The sequence below is a fragment of the Centroberyx affinis genome, unplaced genomic scaffold, assembly GCF_046629955.1.
Source record: "Centroberyx affinis isolate AG114_WGS23_722 - 3 ecotype Tasmania unplaced genomic scaffold, CSIRO-AGI_Caff_v1 ptg002684l_1, whole genome shotgun sequence".
In the NCBI taxonomy this organism is placed as follows: domain Eukaryota; kingdom Metazoa; phylum Chordata; class Actinopteri; order Beryciformes; family Berycidae; genus Centroberyx; species Centroberyx affinis.
Window position 1 is genome coordinate 17,501 of NW_027280866.1, and position 17,500 is coordinate 35,000.

At 41.8% G+C, this 17,500-nt stretch overlaps 1 protein-coding gene across 2 annotated transcripts in view; it reads left to right on the plus strand.

Annotated features, from left to right (window-relative positions):
- ppfibp2b (PPFIA binding protein 2b) overlaps window positions 1–17,500 on the plus strand; it is a 54,452-nt gene that overhangs the window by 14,569 nt on the left and 22,383 nt on the right. For both annotated transcript variants that reach the window (XM_071535249.1, XM_071535248.1), the window contains 3 exons: window positions 5,424–5,510; window positions 8,507–8,620; window positions 15,461–15,610. In XM_071535249.1, the coding sequence (XP_071391350.1) occupies window positions 5,424–5,510; window positions 8,507–8,620; window positions 15,461–15,610 (351 nt within the window). The remainder of the gene's footprint in view (window positions 1–5,423; window positions 5,511–8,506; window positions 8,621–15,460; window positions 15,611–17,500) is intronic.

Genomic DNA, 17,500 nt, shown 5'->3' on the forward strand with positions numbered 1-17,500 from the left:
TGTGCTGTGTGTGGAAATATCCTCATGCTAACATGCAGTGATGTAGTAAAAGGTGCATAAACTGTGACCTTCATCATAACAAGCACCAGTATAAACAAAAATCAAGTATGTTTTCAGAAAAGCATTATGTTGTTTTCCCTTAAAAGACCCTATCCTCATAGAACTCCAGTTTGATACCACTCTGTATGATTTATACTATGAATTTACATAAATGCTTATGTCAGCTGTCAGCTTAAAAGCCTTGGAAACTTTGTTGAGGTTTTTTTTTTTTTTTTTTTTTTTAAGAGAGTGGCTAAATGAACATATCATATGAAAATGCTACAGATTATTACTTCAAGTTTTTGCCAGTAGTCATATCATGCAGCATTGTGGGTAGTTTTTTACTCGATTGATTTCTGTTAGGCATTAGACTGATGTCTCACCTGGGAAACAAGACATCCTGGTGTTTCCAACCCACTTTCATTTTAAATGAAAACAACATGCTGACACAGCAGATCAACAGGGAGTACAAAGTTCCCAGTGGAGTAAACCATGTTCGATCCTAAAGAGGCCTTTTAGGCAGCAATCTGTATTTTGAATAAATGGACTAACCTTTCCCTGGCTTTATCCATGTCTGTAAAATTGACTCTTCTACCCAAACAGACCTGCCACAGCGACAGATTAGAGAGAAAACCTGTGTCATATTTTGAGTGACAGTTGCTTCACAGCTCTGCACTGAATAGTTAACAGTGGAGTTCAGGTGGGGTGACAGAAAATGTGTAAACATGTGCTCTGCCTGCTTCACACATCAGGATTATCAGGCCGGTTCTCCTAACTGCTCAGTGTATCTTGTTTCTTGTTCATCCTTAATCTGTTAGGTACGTTTTGTCATGTGGTAATTGAGCGCTGAAGCGTGTGTGTGTGTGTGTGTTCATGTGCTTGTGTGTTAGTTTGTTGCTGCTAGGTCTAGAGTTATCACATGTTGCTCTCACAGATCTTGAGGATTACTGCTTTTAACCTTTATTTTGCTGTAATATCATCCATTCATGAAGCAAAAGACACATTAAATGGTTGCAAAATCCAAGAAAAAACAAGAAGAGTTTGCAAACAAATCCAACTCTCACTTTTGATGCACCAAACCTGTTCTGTCTTTCTTCAGGGAAATATTCTGGTTAGCTGGTTGGCTGTATAAACAGTGCCTAAGTGCAGTGGTTTCACCTTTATTTCCTCTAGTTATTACAGTAACATGCCATACCACCAACCACCACCCACTGTGCAGAAACCATCATGTTTATACTGTGGTTGTAGCGCTTTCACTCTTTCATAAAGCTTTTGCACGCTCCATAACAGATAAATAACACATACATGTTTTATTCTAGAGTGGTTGTGCTAATTAGAGGATGTTTAATGGTAATTATAGTATCAATAGCAATAGATTTAAATCTAATCTTAGATCTGCATCTGTGTAGAGTTTGGGGAGCGACTTCCCTCCCCAAATTCAGCTCCCACACTCTCTGGGATCGCTGATTGTCACACTGTGAAAACACGCTGTGTGTAAAATTGAATTGGACCCGGCTTTGAATTGGATTTAGAAACACTAAGACTACCTAAGCTGAGTGTCTCAGACGCACCCTCCAGGGCCAAATCAAATGAACTCTCACCACTCTATGTAAGAGCAATACTGCTGAATTTAATGTTGTTTTTATGACCTGAGAGGGTTTGCTCCGTTTTGAGCTGCACCTTCGTCTCAGCGTAGTGAAATTGGGTTTTGGATGCGGTGAAATCCTGCGATTGTCTGCGAACAAAGTGATCGTGTCTTTAAATTGGTCCGAGGGTTTAAGGGAAATAAAAACAGTATAGGGATTTAAGGAATAGGGATCTTACATGACTTCATCCCTATTACAGCACTTGAAGTACAGTAACTGTTGTACAGTGCAGAAGAGATTTTTATTTTTTCTAAGATCATTAATAGTAGGCGGTGTCACGCATGCTGTCATGCATTCTTAGACACTGGGATCAGATTTGTGTTGAGGAGTCCCACCCACTCTGCTGCCCACAGCCTTTATTCTAAGTAGAACACTGCACAGCTTTCAAGAGCGGGTGCAAATAAACTGTGACTTTTCCCATTTACACACCAACAGCTTAGATCCATATACTGATGAAACAAATACACTGCAAATTACATATAATATATCTCAAAATGGATTAATTCCTGTTAATTCCGTGGTAAGGACTTACTTAAAGTTATGAGTGAATGATGATTTGTGTACTTTGGTTCGAGACTATTCTATCAGATATTCCACATACTGCCATGCCCCACATACTGTATAGTGCTGTAAGTAGTGACTAACCTCATTAATTGTTGATTCATCATTGTGTAATGCCATTGCAGAAATATTAGACTGCTTGAAAGCAGACTTTCAGGCACAAACCCTCTCCCACTGCCTTCTGTTGTATCTCATTTCAAAGTGAAGGACAGTTGAGAACAAATCTACCAAACAGCTGTAGATGTAGAAAATACCTGACAACGCATGAAAGCAAATGATAAGGGAAATACTATTGGAATCAGGAGTCTAGTGGTAGATGTGGAGGTTGATATTCTATGATGACACACCACATTATAAATCAGTATTATTTGGTCCGCTGTGGTTAAAACCCGACTGTATCTCCACCAGTCTGAGGAAACGATCCACTGAAGTGATAACATCATGAACCTCTCTCTCTCTCTCTGTCTCTCTCTCTCTCTCTCTCTCCTTCTACTCCCCTTCATCAGCCTCTTCAAGTTCAGTCTCACCTCCCTGCAATGCCACCGAATCTCCCCAGTCCGATGGGAATATCCGCAATTATAGTCAATTTCAAAGACTTCCTGACTTCTCCCACAAATTATCTTTGGGGATTAGACTTACAAATCAAATTACTTTGTCACGGGGAAAAAGAAAAAACATTCCAGGAATCAAGCACAATCGTTTGTATAGGCTGAAATGGATTCATTCCTGTCAAAGTTATGAGTGAATGATGATGTTTACTTTATATCATACAGTACAGTAAGTAGTGACTAACCATATTAATTGCTGATTCATCATACTGTAACACTCTTGCAGAAATATTATATGATATCAGGCACAAACTGCCTTTTGTTGTATCTCATTTCAAAGTGAAGTGAGACAGTTCTGTTTCGGTTTTGGGATTTAAGAGAAAGTATGGTACGAGCAGTCCAAATATGGTTACGGTAGAGCTTTCAATATTTCACTCCCTTTCTCTTACTCTTTCTCTCTTTCTCCTCCTCCTTCCTTCTCCTTCAGTTTAGTTTACAGTATATTAATGGGCTTAATGCCTTCATATGGTCTCATGGTATGTATACATTCTCTGAACTCAGTGAACTCAGCCTTAGAGAGATCATGAAGGATGAAATGCTGATTGTATTAGCTTTGGTTGGGTTTCCTAGACTGTCAGAGAGGAACAACGCTAATTCTCAATGCGTCATACTTACATTGTACACATTTAGATGCTACTCAGAGACTCCATGGCCTTGTTGAAGAGGCTAAAGAAGGGCTAAAGATGCATCATCATGTGTTAATATGATGATGAATATGATGAATACTTTCCATGGTCACAAGAAGACCTTTGAACTCCTTATTTTTGGTTGCTAGTTGCTACTAATGTAGCTCTGGATAAGTAAACAAATGAGACCATGGTGGAGATGATTGGTAGCTTCTATCTCACACCAGTGTTATTGTTAGTGCTAGTGTTTCTCAAAAGGAAGACTACATTTCCCAGAAACCCTGTTGCTTCCAGTCATAGAGAGGATGTTGCTTCTTTTTGGTCAAGGTTTTCTCTTTGGCTTTACTTAAGAGAATAAACATGTTGGAAGTGATTTTGTCCATCAAGCGTTTCACTTGTACCACCACCTGCCATTGTGAGACACTTAGAAAGCTTTAGCTCCGTTTGCATTGGTTTTGTGCCGTAAAGCAATCTCCCTTTGTGCTGTAAAGCCATCCAGCAGATTTCCCGCCAAATCCAACCCAGTGGCACACAATGTAAAATGCAGTGTCTTCTCAGCGATGGTCTTGTTTGTTGTTTGTTGTAATCATACTAATGTCTCAAAATGAATGTGGTAATGATTTATTGATGTTAAAATGTTACACATGGCATTTTAACAGCTGCCTTTCAGCGGGCTCTTATTCTGATGAAGCCAGTAGAATTTTTCCCTTGGTATCATTTTGAGGTGACAGCTCCATTGCAGTGAACTGAAAGAAAAGGGGTAGCTCATCACTGCTTAAAGTCCTGTAAAGTCAGTATATATTTAGGAATATCAATGCATTTATGGTTAATGTTGATGCTTTAGCTTGCATCATTTGCATACTGGTTATGTTGACACGGGGGAGTCCAAACTATATACCCCTGCAACATTTGAGGGGACAATTCAGCTTCACTTCTGGTCTGAGTCTGAAAGAGGCAGAAACCGTCAGCTTATCATGTCCAAGCTCCATAGCTGGATCATAACATTTCCCCCTCTTTCTCTCCCTTTATTTCCCTCTGAGCAGCAGCAGTAGACTGGGGAGTCCAGGAGTCAGCAGCCCTGGACACAGACAGTCAAAGACAGGATAATCTGACTCTTTAGAGGGAAATGGAAACTGTAGGGACCAAATCATTTAAGCCTCGCGTCATTTAAAATAAGTTTTTGCTTGATTTTCACATTTTTTGCTTCCTGAGTTGCGGAGCACATAATTCTGCCATAACCTTAATAGCTAGGGACTGCAGAACTGGCAAAAGAAGCTCTGACCAAAAGGAAAGATGGCCTTCACAGAAAATGCTAGAATACATATTAGAAGGCATTTCTATTTCCAGTCGCAGCCTGACTCTTCATTCATGGGGGACCACATGTTTACTTGTTTTAATACTTAACATACTATCAATGCACTGCAGAAATCTACAATATTTCCATTCTTGTTTATATGCGATGAAGTCATTTACATTATCTTCTATGTGTGATTCATGACTTGGAGACCAACACAAACCATTGATAATGCGTTGTCAAATGTTAGAAATTCATGCAGATTTATGTGGAAAATCAGCCACCAAAATCAGCAATTTCTGAAAAAGTTTCCATTTAGGAGATGCTGGATTTTTGCAGGACACTGGGGATACAGAATGTTATTTGTATGAGCTGGAGTAGTCTAATGTGTAACTGTAACTGCTAAAGCCAGAGGCCAGAGAAGCAAAAGATCTTGTGATGATCATCCCAGTGTGCAGTCTGGAGCTCCAGACAGTGAGTAGAAACCATAGACTGTAAAAAATAAGGTAGAAACTGCCAGGGGACAGTAGTGATGTTTAGTGTCTTTACCTTATCAAATATAACATGGCTGTATTTAACGTATAGCCCCAGATACCATAGACTGTCCTCCATCCTTAACCTGCCTCTCTGCTCTGTGTGTTTTGTCCAGGTGAACCTCTGTTCCCCAGTCAACAATGAAAACTACCAAGAACGACTGCTCCGCCTAGAGGGGGACAAGGAGTCTCTGGTGCTACAGGTCAGGACTGTGTGTGTGCGTGTGTGTGTGTGTATTTGTCTCCTTGTGTTTGTGTCTGCACAACTTGTATAGAGAGAAAGAAACAGAGCCGAGACACTCACCTGTTGCACAACCAGAAAGGTTACATCAGGTTAGTCTGTGTTGGGGAAAGTTGCTTTTAGAAGTAATAACTTCACTTTGTTACTCACCTTAAAAAGTAAGTGCTTGTGTTACAAAGTTACTCTTTATTAGAAGTAACCTGTTAGAGTACTTTTGCATTCCCCACTTCAAAAGTATGCCTTAGCAAAAATCAAATTTATGCCAAGCAGACTTTCAAGTTCCATGTTTTCTGCATGGGATTCCTCAGGATTTTCACTTCTTACACTTTTTTTTTTTCCATTTGCCCTAACAAAAAGCAAACAATATGAAAGAAGAACAAAGTAGCGGCATTCTGATTTTAAACAGTAACTAATAACGCATTGCGAGAATTGAAAAAGTATTACATTAAGCTACTTCGTACCATAAAAAAGCAATCTGAGGACTCTAATGTGTCACAAAGTAAGGCGTTACCCCCCCCACACACACACACTGCTCTTGCATGTATGTGTGTGTGTGTTATTTTTGACACCTCTGTCCACATCATCTCACATGCTTAGTGTCCCAAAAGAGGATCAGCATTAGAGAACCAGCAGAAATCTTTCCAAAACACAGGAAAACACTTGTTAACTTACAGCTGGGAAGTCTTGTGTGTGTGTGTGTGTCGCTAATGTACAGTACACCTGTATGACTTGAATAGACTTTACCTGGATTTTACCTACTTAGTTTTATTTATGTCAGTATCATAAGTGAACGAACCAGGTATTAGTCTGCCGCACTGGAAAAACATCTTATTTTCCCAGAGTGTGTGTAATCCTAGTACTTTCAGTTATTCCATGTTATTCCACAACAAACATGTCCGGACACCACCGCTCTCTGCCTGAGCGTGTGTTTACCGCCGGCTTTTACAGTAAGTGTCACCACGAGCTCGACCGTGGCGGAGCTGCAGATTACACGTCTCTGCACCGTATGATGTCAACAGGCTCCGAGGCTCTGAGCTGTTTTTTGTCTCCCTGCTCTTAGATCGCTTTAACGGCCGGTTCATACAGCTGTGATCCTCGCAATGCGTCTCTAAATTCTTCCTGCTGCAGTTGTGGCTCTCAAACTGTTCCTCGGGCTCTCCTCGGCTGTGTGTGTGTGTGTGAGAGAGAGACAGAGAGAGAGAGAGAGAGAGAGTGGGAGTGCGGTGCATTTGTTTTGTAATTTGAGGAAGCCTGTGAGGGTGGATTGTTTTCTTTTCCTTTGAGTTATTCACAGAGGGGAAAGGCATAAAAAGTGCACCACCCGCCTGGCGGCTCTTGTTTGTAAAGGTGTTGCAAAACCCATATCTCATTCCTGTGCCCCCCCACCACCACCGGTCTCACACACACACACACACACACACACACACACACACCTACTTGTTACACATTCCTCCAGCTTCAGTTTGACTTCTGCTGTGATTGGTCCATAGCCAAGGTGACCGGGGCTTGTGTTTCCTGACAGAGGATTTAATTGGCTGTTGACAGGTCGCCCCCCCCCCCCCCCCCCCCCCCCCCCTCCCTTGTATAGTGCTTTGCTTTACTTTACCTTCTTCTCCTTCAGGGCTGTCTGTGTGTATGCGAGGTGCTCTCTTGCTTGTGTGTGTGTGTGTGTGTGTGTGTGCGCTTGCGCGACCATACACACGCTCAGTGCTCAGTCACCGACTTCCCTGTAGCCCGGCGGGGAACTTTCACCTCCATTTGTGTGTGTGTGTGTGTGTGTGTGGCTCAGCAGCAGAGCGTGGCAGAGGTAAGAGACTGACTTTGTAACATTGGGTCATTCTCCTCAACATTAGGAGTTTATACATTTCCATTAAAGTCAGCTAATGGCTTTGTGGCATTGCAGCATTAGTTACTTTCATAAGTTTTGTTGTTTGCAGTGGTATTGTTGCTGTATGTGGACAAAGTCAATTTAAGCTTTGTATTATAGATAATGAATATACTAAAGATTTCTTAAATATAATATGTAATGTTCTTATACTAGCAAAACCAGACTTTTAATGTAAGCTACCTTCACTTCACTCACCTTGACTTGACATGATTCATTAAACCATGTGAGAGACGAGATGTAACTTAGTGATATGTAGCACAGAGGATAGATTGTCTCTTGTGTTTAACAGATAATCAGCACAAACATGCTGTTTCTCTATAATCTGCACTTTAACACAAACAGTGTGTGAATGAACGGTGGATTCTGTCCTTTCCACAGCGCAGTCAGGCAGGATCTGGTTTCAGGGTGAAAGTCAGTGAAGCCGAGGTGACAGAGGATCAGCCGCTGTCAGAGGAGATTGGCGCAGTTTAGGAGAATAGGAGGATAGTTGTGTGTGTGTGTGTGTGTGTGTGTGTGCTGTCTGGCAGTAGGTGAGTGTGTTGACAGGGAGATTGCGGTAAATGTGCTGGAGCGCTGTGCATTCTTGAATGACAGAGTGCTGACTAAACGCGGGTCGTTTCGGTGTTGAAGAATGTCAGGGTGAATGTGTGTGTTTGTGTACGGAGAGAAGGAAGAGAAAGTCATGGAAATGTGTGTATGAGGTGTATTGTAAAAGTTGGCGAGTGTGTGTGAGAGAGAGAGAGAGAGAGAGAGAGTGTGTCTAGCAAACAATAGCATCACTGCCCCTCTATGTGTGCAGATCTTTGTGTGTGTGTGTGTGTGTTTGCATCTGTATGTGTGTGCACTCGTGTCTGCATGTGTACCTCTATGATCATGTCTCTGTGTGTGTGTGTGTGTGTGTGTGTGTGTGTGTGTGTGCAGTTAGTAGTATGTATGTAAGTTTCCATCTGTGACACGATTCAAGCTATGCTGTCACTGTACATTCTGTTAGTGTTTATGTGTCTGTCCATCCTAACTCTGTGTGTGTGTGTATATATCCTAATACTATGTGTATGTGTGTCACCCATTAGGTGAGCGTTCTGACAGACCAGGTGGAGGCCCAGGGAGAGAAGATCAGAGATCTAGAAACGTCTCTGGAGGAACACCATCACAAACTGGTCTCCACTGAGGAGATGCTGCAGCAGGTAAGACACACACAATGCAATGCAGAAACACACACACACATACACACAGACAATTTACACACCTAGACTCAGAATTATTAATTGCTTGGGAAGCAGAAGCCAAGTGGACCATGCAAGAGTGGAAGACATCAAAAGCTGTTGGAAAAGGCTTTCAACTGCTTTGACTTAGACAAACATATATGAAATACATAGATATTAAAGGTCCCATATGATAGGAATTCAAATTCCCCTCTGTTTGTATACATATGTGATCAAAGATGTTTTATGAAGACACTGTTAACATTTGATTTCATTTGAGTGGTTAAATTTAAAAATTATTGCATTTTCAAAAATCATTTTTCCAGGAAACTCCAGGAAATGCATCACAACTGGACTCGGTCCTGATTGGCTCCCTCACTAAAGAATTACTGAAATCTGTCCAATCAGGCCAGTTTGCAGCATTTGAGCTGGAAAGCCTCCACTTAGCAGGTTTACCTCATTTCAGTTGGTGTCGTCGGCCAATCGGGTTCCAGTATTGTGAGGACTTACTCTTCAAATTCAATAAATACCAATAAATACCCAATCAACAAATAAATACCCTTTCAATAAATACCCTTTTAATTAAACGTTTACATGCAAAACTTAATTCATATCCTGAGCCATAGTATATTTGATCTCAAAATTAAATGAAAATGAAATCATGAAAATATGGGACCTTTTGAAAAAGTTTACCTGTTTTGTAAGCTGACCCAAATTTTTGTTCAAAATCGATTTATCCTTTTTTTTTTAGCTAGATTTCAAGGCGCCCCTGAGCTCAATTAATGGTGTTAGTACCATGGTACTGATTGACAGCCTCTGTCCTAGAGTAGAGAGGAACAGTTGAATAGTAGGGGAAATGGCGTAGCGCTGTAAATGAGTAAATACAGGAGTGGCTGTGTTTCATTCACAGTCTTCCAGCATGACTGTATGTTGACCTCTGACTCACCTGTTCAGTTTCACAATGAGTTTAACGCAGAAGACGAGAACATAGACTTTAAAGGTCAAAGCTCAACGTTTCTCTGTGTTTCTTCCCCTGTTATTAGATGACTCTTCTAACAAAATGAGCTTAAAGTTGATCTCTGTTTGACTGTGAAGAGTGGAGAGATTTGTATTAATATTGAATCACAAAGATTCAGTTCATTTTGGTTCAGGAAATCTTTATTGTTTTCAAGTGGCAGTTGTTATGCAAAAGTTCAACATACAAGAACAGACAATACCTGATATTAAACCGACACTTTATGCTTAAAAACTATATAAAATGTAGTCTATCTTTGATCTACAGGTGGGTAGCTTTCTAAGCATTGGTATAAGGTAATGGTCTGGGGTGCTATATTGGGGGGAATAGGGGCATTTGGGGTACTAAAGTTTGGCTAGGTTTTACCTGTGCAGACTTAAACAAAATTAGTCCTCCCAAGTGAGATTTTGAACAGGGAACTACTGGTGAAAGTAGGGTTATGACCTAGGTTATTAGCGCTCAGAATAGCGTCCAAAACCCATCATTTCAATTAGGGATGTGTCCAATAATTAATCAGTAAATGAGATGTGTGCAGATGCTTGACTTGTGCATGGCTAGACATAGATGTTTGTCATAGATGGAATAATGGTGGTGTGGAGGGGGGCCCACAGTCACCTCCTGCCCCCACATCCCATATGGAGCCCGCAATTCCTAGCTACGCCCCTGGTAATGGTATCCACTCTCCGTATGAGACTATGCTATGATAAAATCCTGATTGGATAGTTTGAATATTGGATAAATTCACCCCTCAAACACTTGTTGCTGTTGTGGTTAAAAACCTTGCATTTCCAAAATGTCAGCATTTCAGGAACTAAGAAAAAGCTTGACAGCTTGTTTTTAGCTTGACAGTTTATTCATCAGACCAAGGGTCATTGAACTTTCTGCACCCTTAGAGGAGCATGTAATCCTTCAATTGAAGTTTTCACTGACCGTGGTGGAGCATGTTAAAAGTTGTTATGAGGAGTTCTCAGTGTAAAGTCAATAGTAAGTTAGATAAAGTCCTGAGGTCTGAGCGCTGTGCTACTGCAGACGGTAGGTCACCTGTACTGCAGACGGTAGGTCACCTGTACTGCAGACAGTAGGTCACCTGTACTGCAGACGGTAGGTCACCTGTACAACAGACTGTAGGTCACCTGTACTGTAGACTGTAGGTCACCTGTACAGCAGACGGTAGGTCACCTGTACAGCAGACTGTAGGTCACCTGTACTGTAGACTGTAGGTCACCTGTACAGCAGACGGTAGGTCACCTGTACTGTAGACTGTAGGTCACCTGTACTGCAGACTGTAGGTCACCTGTACTGCAGACGGTAGGTCACCTGTACAACAGACTGTAGGTCACCTGTACTGTAGACTGTAGGTCACCTGTACAGCAGACGGTAGGTCACCTGTACAGCAGACTGTAGGTCACCTGTACTGTAGACTGTAGGTCACCTGTACAGCAGACGGTAGGTCACCTGTACTGTAGACTGTAGGTCACCTGTACTGCAGACTGTAGGTCACCTGTACAGCAGACGGTAGGTCACCTGTACCGCAGACTGTAGGTCACCTGTACAGCAGACTGTAGGTCAGCATGACTGCATAATCACCCGAGTCTGAAGCTGCTGAACACTGAGTGCGTTCAAGTGGTTCCAGTTGTTGTGTTTGACGTCACTAACTCAGGCAGACTCATCAGCTGCCAGGCTGCACAGGACAAGACCACAACTCTCTCCCCATCGCAGAATCAAGCCTCTGTTTCGGCTCCTCAACGGACTCTTTGTCCTCTTCGCCGTCAACACCGAGGCTGGAAAGGCCAAAGCCCAAAATAAGCCCCCCCGACGGGGCTTTGATGTTTATCTAGTCCGATATCAGAATCCATTAATACATGCTATCCCTTCTGAATTAGAGGAGTTACAAAAGCAATGCTGGGAGTCAAACGAGGCTCTTTCCGGGAAGGTTTGTTTGTTTGTCAGAAGGGAGTTTTCATGTTCTGTATCACTGAGTCACTGTACTTCGAGGATATAAGGTTTGTCTTTTTTAAAAGTAAACTAAATAAAAGTGCAAATTACTTAAATTCTACTTATAGCATTGTGCCCCATTGCTGTTACAGCACTGTGAGCTCTGTGAGTTCTTTGTACCCACAGCTGTTTTCATGGTAGGCAGCATTTCTCCACCAACCGCTGTCCCTAGCAGTTCCCTTATCTTCTTTACAGTGCTGCGTGACTCATGACTGTAAGTTAGTAGCTTTTATTGGATTTAGCTGCACTGATCTGCAGCTGTTGTCCAGGTCTGTGGTTGTATGTGTGTGTGTGTGTGTTTGTGTGTAACATGGTCCAATTTCACAGTTAATGAGTCCTGGTCAAATACCTAATGTGATATGGGATGGGTCAATGTGGAGTGTGGAGAAAGATAACGGTTGTCTGGGTTGTGTGTGTGTGTGTGTGTGTGTGTGTGGGTGCGGCGTATAAGATTGTGATGTGTGCTATTGTGTCGGCCTCCTTAGAGTAATTATCATCTCCCAAAGTCTGCGCCTCTTAAATCTCCTCGATAAATAATTAGAAAGCTGGTTTGAAGGATGTTGAAGGTGACAACATGTCTGGCCCTGCCATAGGAGGTCCTGTTTCTGTGTCTCTGTCATTGTGTGTGTGTGTGTGTGAGAGAGAGAGAGAGACAGAGAGAGAGACAGAGAGAGAGTCCATCCAGCCATGTAACAGTTTGTGTCAGTGCCGCAGGGCTGCTGCTTACTGTGGGAACCACAACTAATAAAGAATTAGGCCTGAGTCAGCACGCACACGCACACACACACACACACACACACACACACACACACACACACACAGAACACACTGTTCCCATGGTAGAGGGAATCCTCCCACTCATGTAGTCATAGAAATAGACTGTATCTTTATTCTGAGAAAGACAGAAAGACATTATTCAGCCACTATTATGTACATGTTTTACAGTGCCATGGTTACACTGTGTCCTTAACATCACACACACACACACACACACACACACACACAGGGAGTGTCAGTCAAGAGTGATTTTCAGCTTTCATAAACAACTCAAAACCAGGAAACTGTTATTATTAAGGGCTTCCTACAGGCAAGGAAGTGGCAATGATTGGATAGCAGCAATGATTCTAGAGAAATGCGAAAGAGTGAAAAATATGTTACGGTACGTGGGTTTGAATAATGCCACAGCTTCATAGGAAATTAAAGTATGGTGCTCAAATTTGTGAATTCCCCTAGATAACACACATTCCAAAGAAAGTCATTTTTAGACGAAAGCTCTATGAGAATAGATTAGTTCATTTCCAAAATGCTATATAGTGCAGCAGATCCATTTTGACAAAGAATAATTAGCTGAAGTTCATCGTTAATTATCTCTAAATATAGATAATCCAATCACTTTAATTCCCTACTATCCTTTAAAAAGTACGAAAGGTTGATTATGATTATGGTGTTAGTTAGTGAAACTTTCAAAAAGAGAGATTTTCAAGTGATGAGATGAAAATGATGATAAAGACTCTCTCAGTGGAAATAAAAGTATTAGTTTCAGTGACAGGCTTTCACATGGGTGTTATGAAACATAATGAACACTATCACTTAGATGGAGAGAAGAGTGCATTTTCCATCATTTTCCTTTCATTCTGCTATCAGTCATTTTGTAAGAGTCAGAATTCACATATTAAGAGTCCAGATCTGAGTTCAGCTATGCAACTGTGTGATGCTTGATGAGTGGCAGCAGGATTCTATAGCTCTAAAGGCTGCAGAGAGGATGCTAATGTGTCACGTGCTTCTCCTCATAATTAAGGGACAGAGAATGCGAGCCAGCTGAACGCGACCAGAGAGACTGATAAATGACCTCTAAAGAGCGGGGCTTATCCTGCTATAAGTGACGCTGGTGTTAGATTGCAAACGGACTGTCAACTGCCATAACTAAGCAGATTTTCTGTGTGCATGTAAGTGTGTGTGTGTGTGTGTGAGCTGGAGTGATTATGGGGTTTTCGCCGTTTGTCTGTGGCTGCGGTGTTGACACAATTTATTGACCATGTGATCTTGCCGTTTGGAGAGTACGGTGGCCCTCTGTGGTCAAAAAAGTATTAAGATGTCTTTTTTTTTTTTTTTACCATGTACTGACAGGTTTATTTCAGTTTCATTTTGAGGCAAAAAATGAAATTAGATGGAGGTAATGACAGATTCTTTATATGCGGTGATACTAGGTCGAAGCAGAGTTGGGAAGTAAGGCGAATGGAATAAAGTGCATGCCATGACTTGTGTAGTTTCACCAAAAGATGTGAATGGGACCAGCAGTAGTGTCATATTACGTTACCGTTGTACAACATTACTTGCTCTTCCAGTTGGTCACATTAAGTTTGACCCACCACTCTTCGATTAATACAAAACAGGATTAATACAATTTGCCAAACATGTTTTGTTTGTTTTGTTTTCATCTCATCTGCTTTATAATAAGCACCGTTAAACATCATGTCCACATTTAATTCCCAAGTGTCCTTTTTCTTTATTTTACCGTCCATTAATAGTTTTCAGACTTTCATTAGCTATGTTCAATCAGAAATAGGCTGCTTTTGCTGCCACTGTTTTTGTTTCTTTGTTTTTGGTCGTTAAATTGGTCTGAAATCAAATTCCAGCATTAAAAATAGCCTTTAGAAGTCTTACATTTGGCTTCTTTACACAAGGAAACATGGTCAGACTCCAGTGAAAGAACCTGAAGCCAGTTGTGATTCTCTCTGTCATCTGTCATTGTGTACAGTGGTGGAACACACACAAGTGTAAAAAGTAGGCATGTCACTACTCCAAAATCTGCTAATAGAAAGCATCTGGCTTTGGTTCGACCATGCATCTCCAAAAGTAATAACTACTAAATCCTGCAGGCTATTTCACTGCTATTTCACTGTCAGTCTGGTATTGAGTCAAAAAAATCTAATTTTTCTTAAAAGAAGTGGAAAAATTCTGGCAGTGGGGTGAGATAATATCACTTGTTTCCAATAACAAATCAACTTGTTTCAGGATTCTTCTTGAATTAAGTGACATTATCCTCCACCAGCGGAGTGATCTGCCTTATTTCAAGATATTGTCACTTGTTTCCAGTAGGGTCTGGCTTGGGGAAATTGTGAAACAAGATACTGTAAGATATTTTTTGCATTGAGTAAATAGGGCGAAGGAGATGGAAGCCAGAGATTTAAACAACAATGGCATCTAAGGCAACTGAGAGTTCAGCTTTGAAAAGGCGAAGTGGGATTAGTAGTTTTGGATGGGGAAACGAAAGCAACGGCCAGACTCACAGAGAGTTGGGAAAGAGATAAGTGTGTGAGTCAGAGAAGACACACACACACACACACACACACACACAACTTTCATAGTCACAGTGTCAGTGGACTTCATGTCCTCTCTCTCTCTCTCTCTCTCTTACACCCGCGCTCTCTTTCTCCCTCCCATACCAAAGAGAGACAGGGATATATTAATAGAGACCCTAGCCTCTCTGTGTGTGTGTGTGTGTGTGTGTGTGTGTATGTGTGTGTGTGAGAGAGTGTGTATATTTAGCCATGCGGGGTCTGGGCCCCCAGCCTAGCCTGGTCTGTCAGTGTGGGAAGAACATTGTACCCAGTGGAGCGGCATGCTGACTTCTCACCGCTCTGCGCTCTGGTAGCTGTGTGTGTTCGATTCATGTGTGTGTGTGTGTGTGTTTGAAGTGTGTATGTGGGTGTGGTTTGGATGGGAAAGCGGACCTGTGTTCCTGCTGTTTCTGTGCGTCGGTTCATGTATCTTACCGTATGGTGTGTGTGTGTGTGTGTGTGTGTTTCCAGGAGCTGCTGAGCAGGACCTCTCTGGAGACTCAGAAGCTGGATCTGATGGACGAGGTGTCGTTCCTCAAGCTGAAGCTGGTCGGCATGGAGGAGCCGCACCCCGACACGCACCCCCAGGACCCCGCGGAGAGCAAGCAGGACAAGGCCGAGGTACGGTGCATCAACAGACCTGTGTGTGTGTGTGTGAGTGTGTGTGTGTCGTTCCCATAACCAAACATTTTTTGTTACCAGGAACAGGCAAACTGCTGTTTCTTTGGTCCAGCAGTCAAATGTATTTAACCTGCTTTATACAGTAGGTAGGGATGGGACAATATGGTTTCTCACAATACAATTCAATACGCGATATGGGCTTCACAATTCAATACAACTACCATACAATGTAATAAATAAAAGTTCAATGACAGCAGTCTGACTGTGCAGAATTCTGTTTATTTCTGAGCCACACATCTTTCTAGCAATGGCATTGGCTTGCTAGAGTGTAAACAACAATTTAAAAATGTCATTACAAAGTGAAAATAATATAATTCGGATGGAGAGCTTGTGAAACTGTAATGGTCAAGCGTCTCATTTATGATTACTGCAGCAGAATAAAATGAGCTAATATTGCGATTCATTTTTCTGCCCCAAGATACGTATCGTCACACTTTTGTATCGCAATATATTGAATGTGGATATATATCGTCCCATCACTAACAGTAGGCAAAGAGCCAATGATGTAGCGGTTAACTAAAAAAATATCCATTATGTTTTCATTTATGCTTTTTTACACCCGGTTATCATATAACTTACATCCATTTGGTGCTACTTGCAATGATGTATACTATGAATTAATGTCTTTAAGATGATTTCAGCCATAAAGTAAACTCTATTCCTATAAAAACTCTATTCCTGCTAATAAATAGGTGGGTAAGTCGAGTTTAGGTGTGTCTACCCTCCACTACACTGTTACGTTTAGGGGTTCTATTCCCATGCTACAGATGTACACACTCATAGAACTGTATTGCACTTTGGACAAAAGCGTCCTCGAAAATGTCCCCCACCCCTTGTGTTTCAGTCTTGTTGAAACTAACACAGAAGCATCAAATACAGGAACTAGAAGCCTTGTCCAACCCGAACATGTGGGGACACATATGCTGAAAGGGAGACTGTCTGTGTTTTTCTGTCTGTCTGTGAGCAAAAGGAAAATAACCGCATTCCGGGCCGGGACATTAAGGGACATACGGGGGGCTGCGACCCTGACATGCTGTGTAAGGCCCACAGCCTGTTTGTGTGTTTTCCCTGTTTTCTCTGTCTCGGAGCCAAAGGAAACGGTAACAACATTCACCAGCGGCTATTGTGGTCGCAGCTCCAAACCAAAATAGATGGGTTTCTCAGACCCAAAACTGCCCCCATTAGGACTGTGTATTCCTGGTGTTTTATTGAACCATGGGCATCTTGAGAATAGGACACAGACTGAGAGGATTGTTTTAGTATGCAACATATCTAGAGTTTATTGAGTTAAAGTGGTAATTTTGTATTTTGTCTCCATTTTCATTGCTGTGGTGTTTCTGCTGTCAATCAAACAGCGTGTCCAGCACTGTGACGTCTTTCTCCTTGGGTTTTCTGTTGATGCAGTTTGAGTTTCTCTTTTCTTTGTCTGTTCAGCCCTGGTGGCTCTCACTGCTCATGCTAACTACCCAGTTCTTCTTCTTCTGTTTATTCCAAACCAACCGGAAACATAAAACACATCACTTCTTGTGCAGCAGAGGATTTTTTTCCCAGGAAAGAGCTTCCAGACAGCGGGTGTTTAGAACAGCAAATGTAAAAGCTTTCATGCATTGGATATAGGTTGAATCACTATTGTGTTACATCCATTAGTGATAGAAAGTAGCAAAACTACATTTATTTCTATGAAAATATCCCAGCTTATTACTTTAATGACCCATGGGAACGCATGGGAAAAAATTCCTCTGGCCTCTTTGTTTGTGCGCTGTCACCTGTTGCGTGCGGGCAGATCCCAGCCAGAGAGGAATGTGTGTTTGATGTGTTGGACCAGGGCTG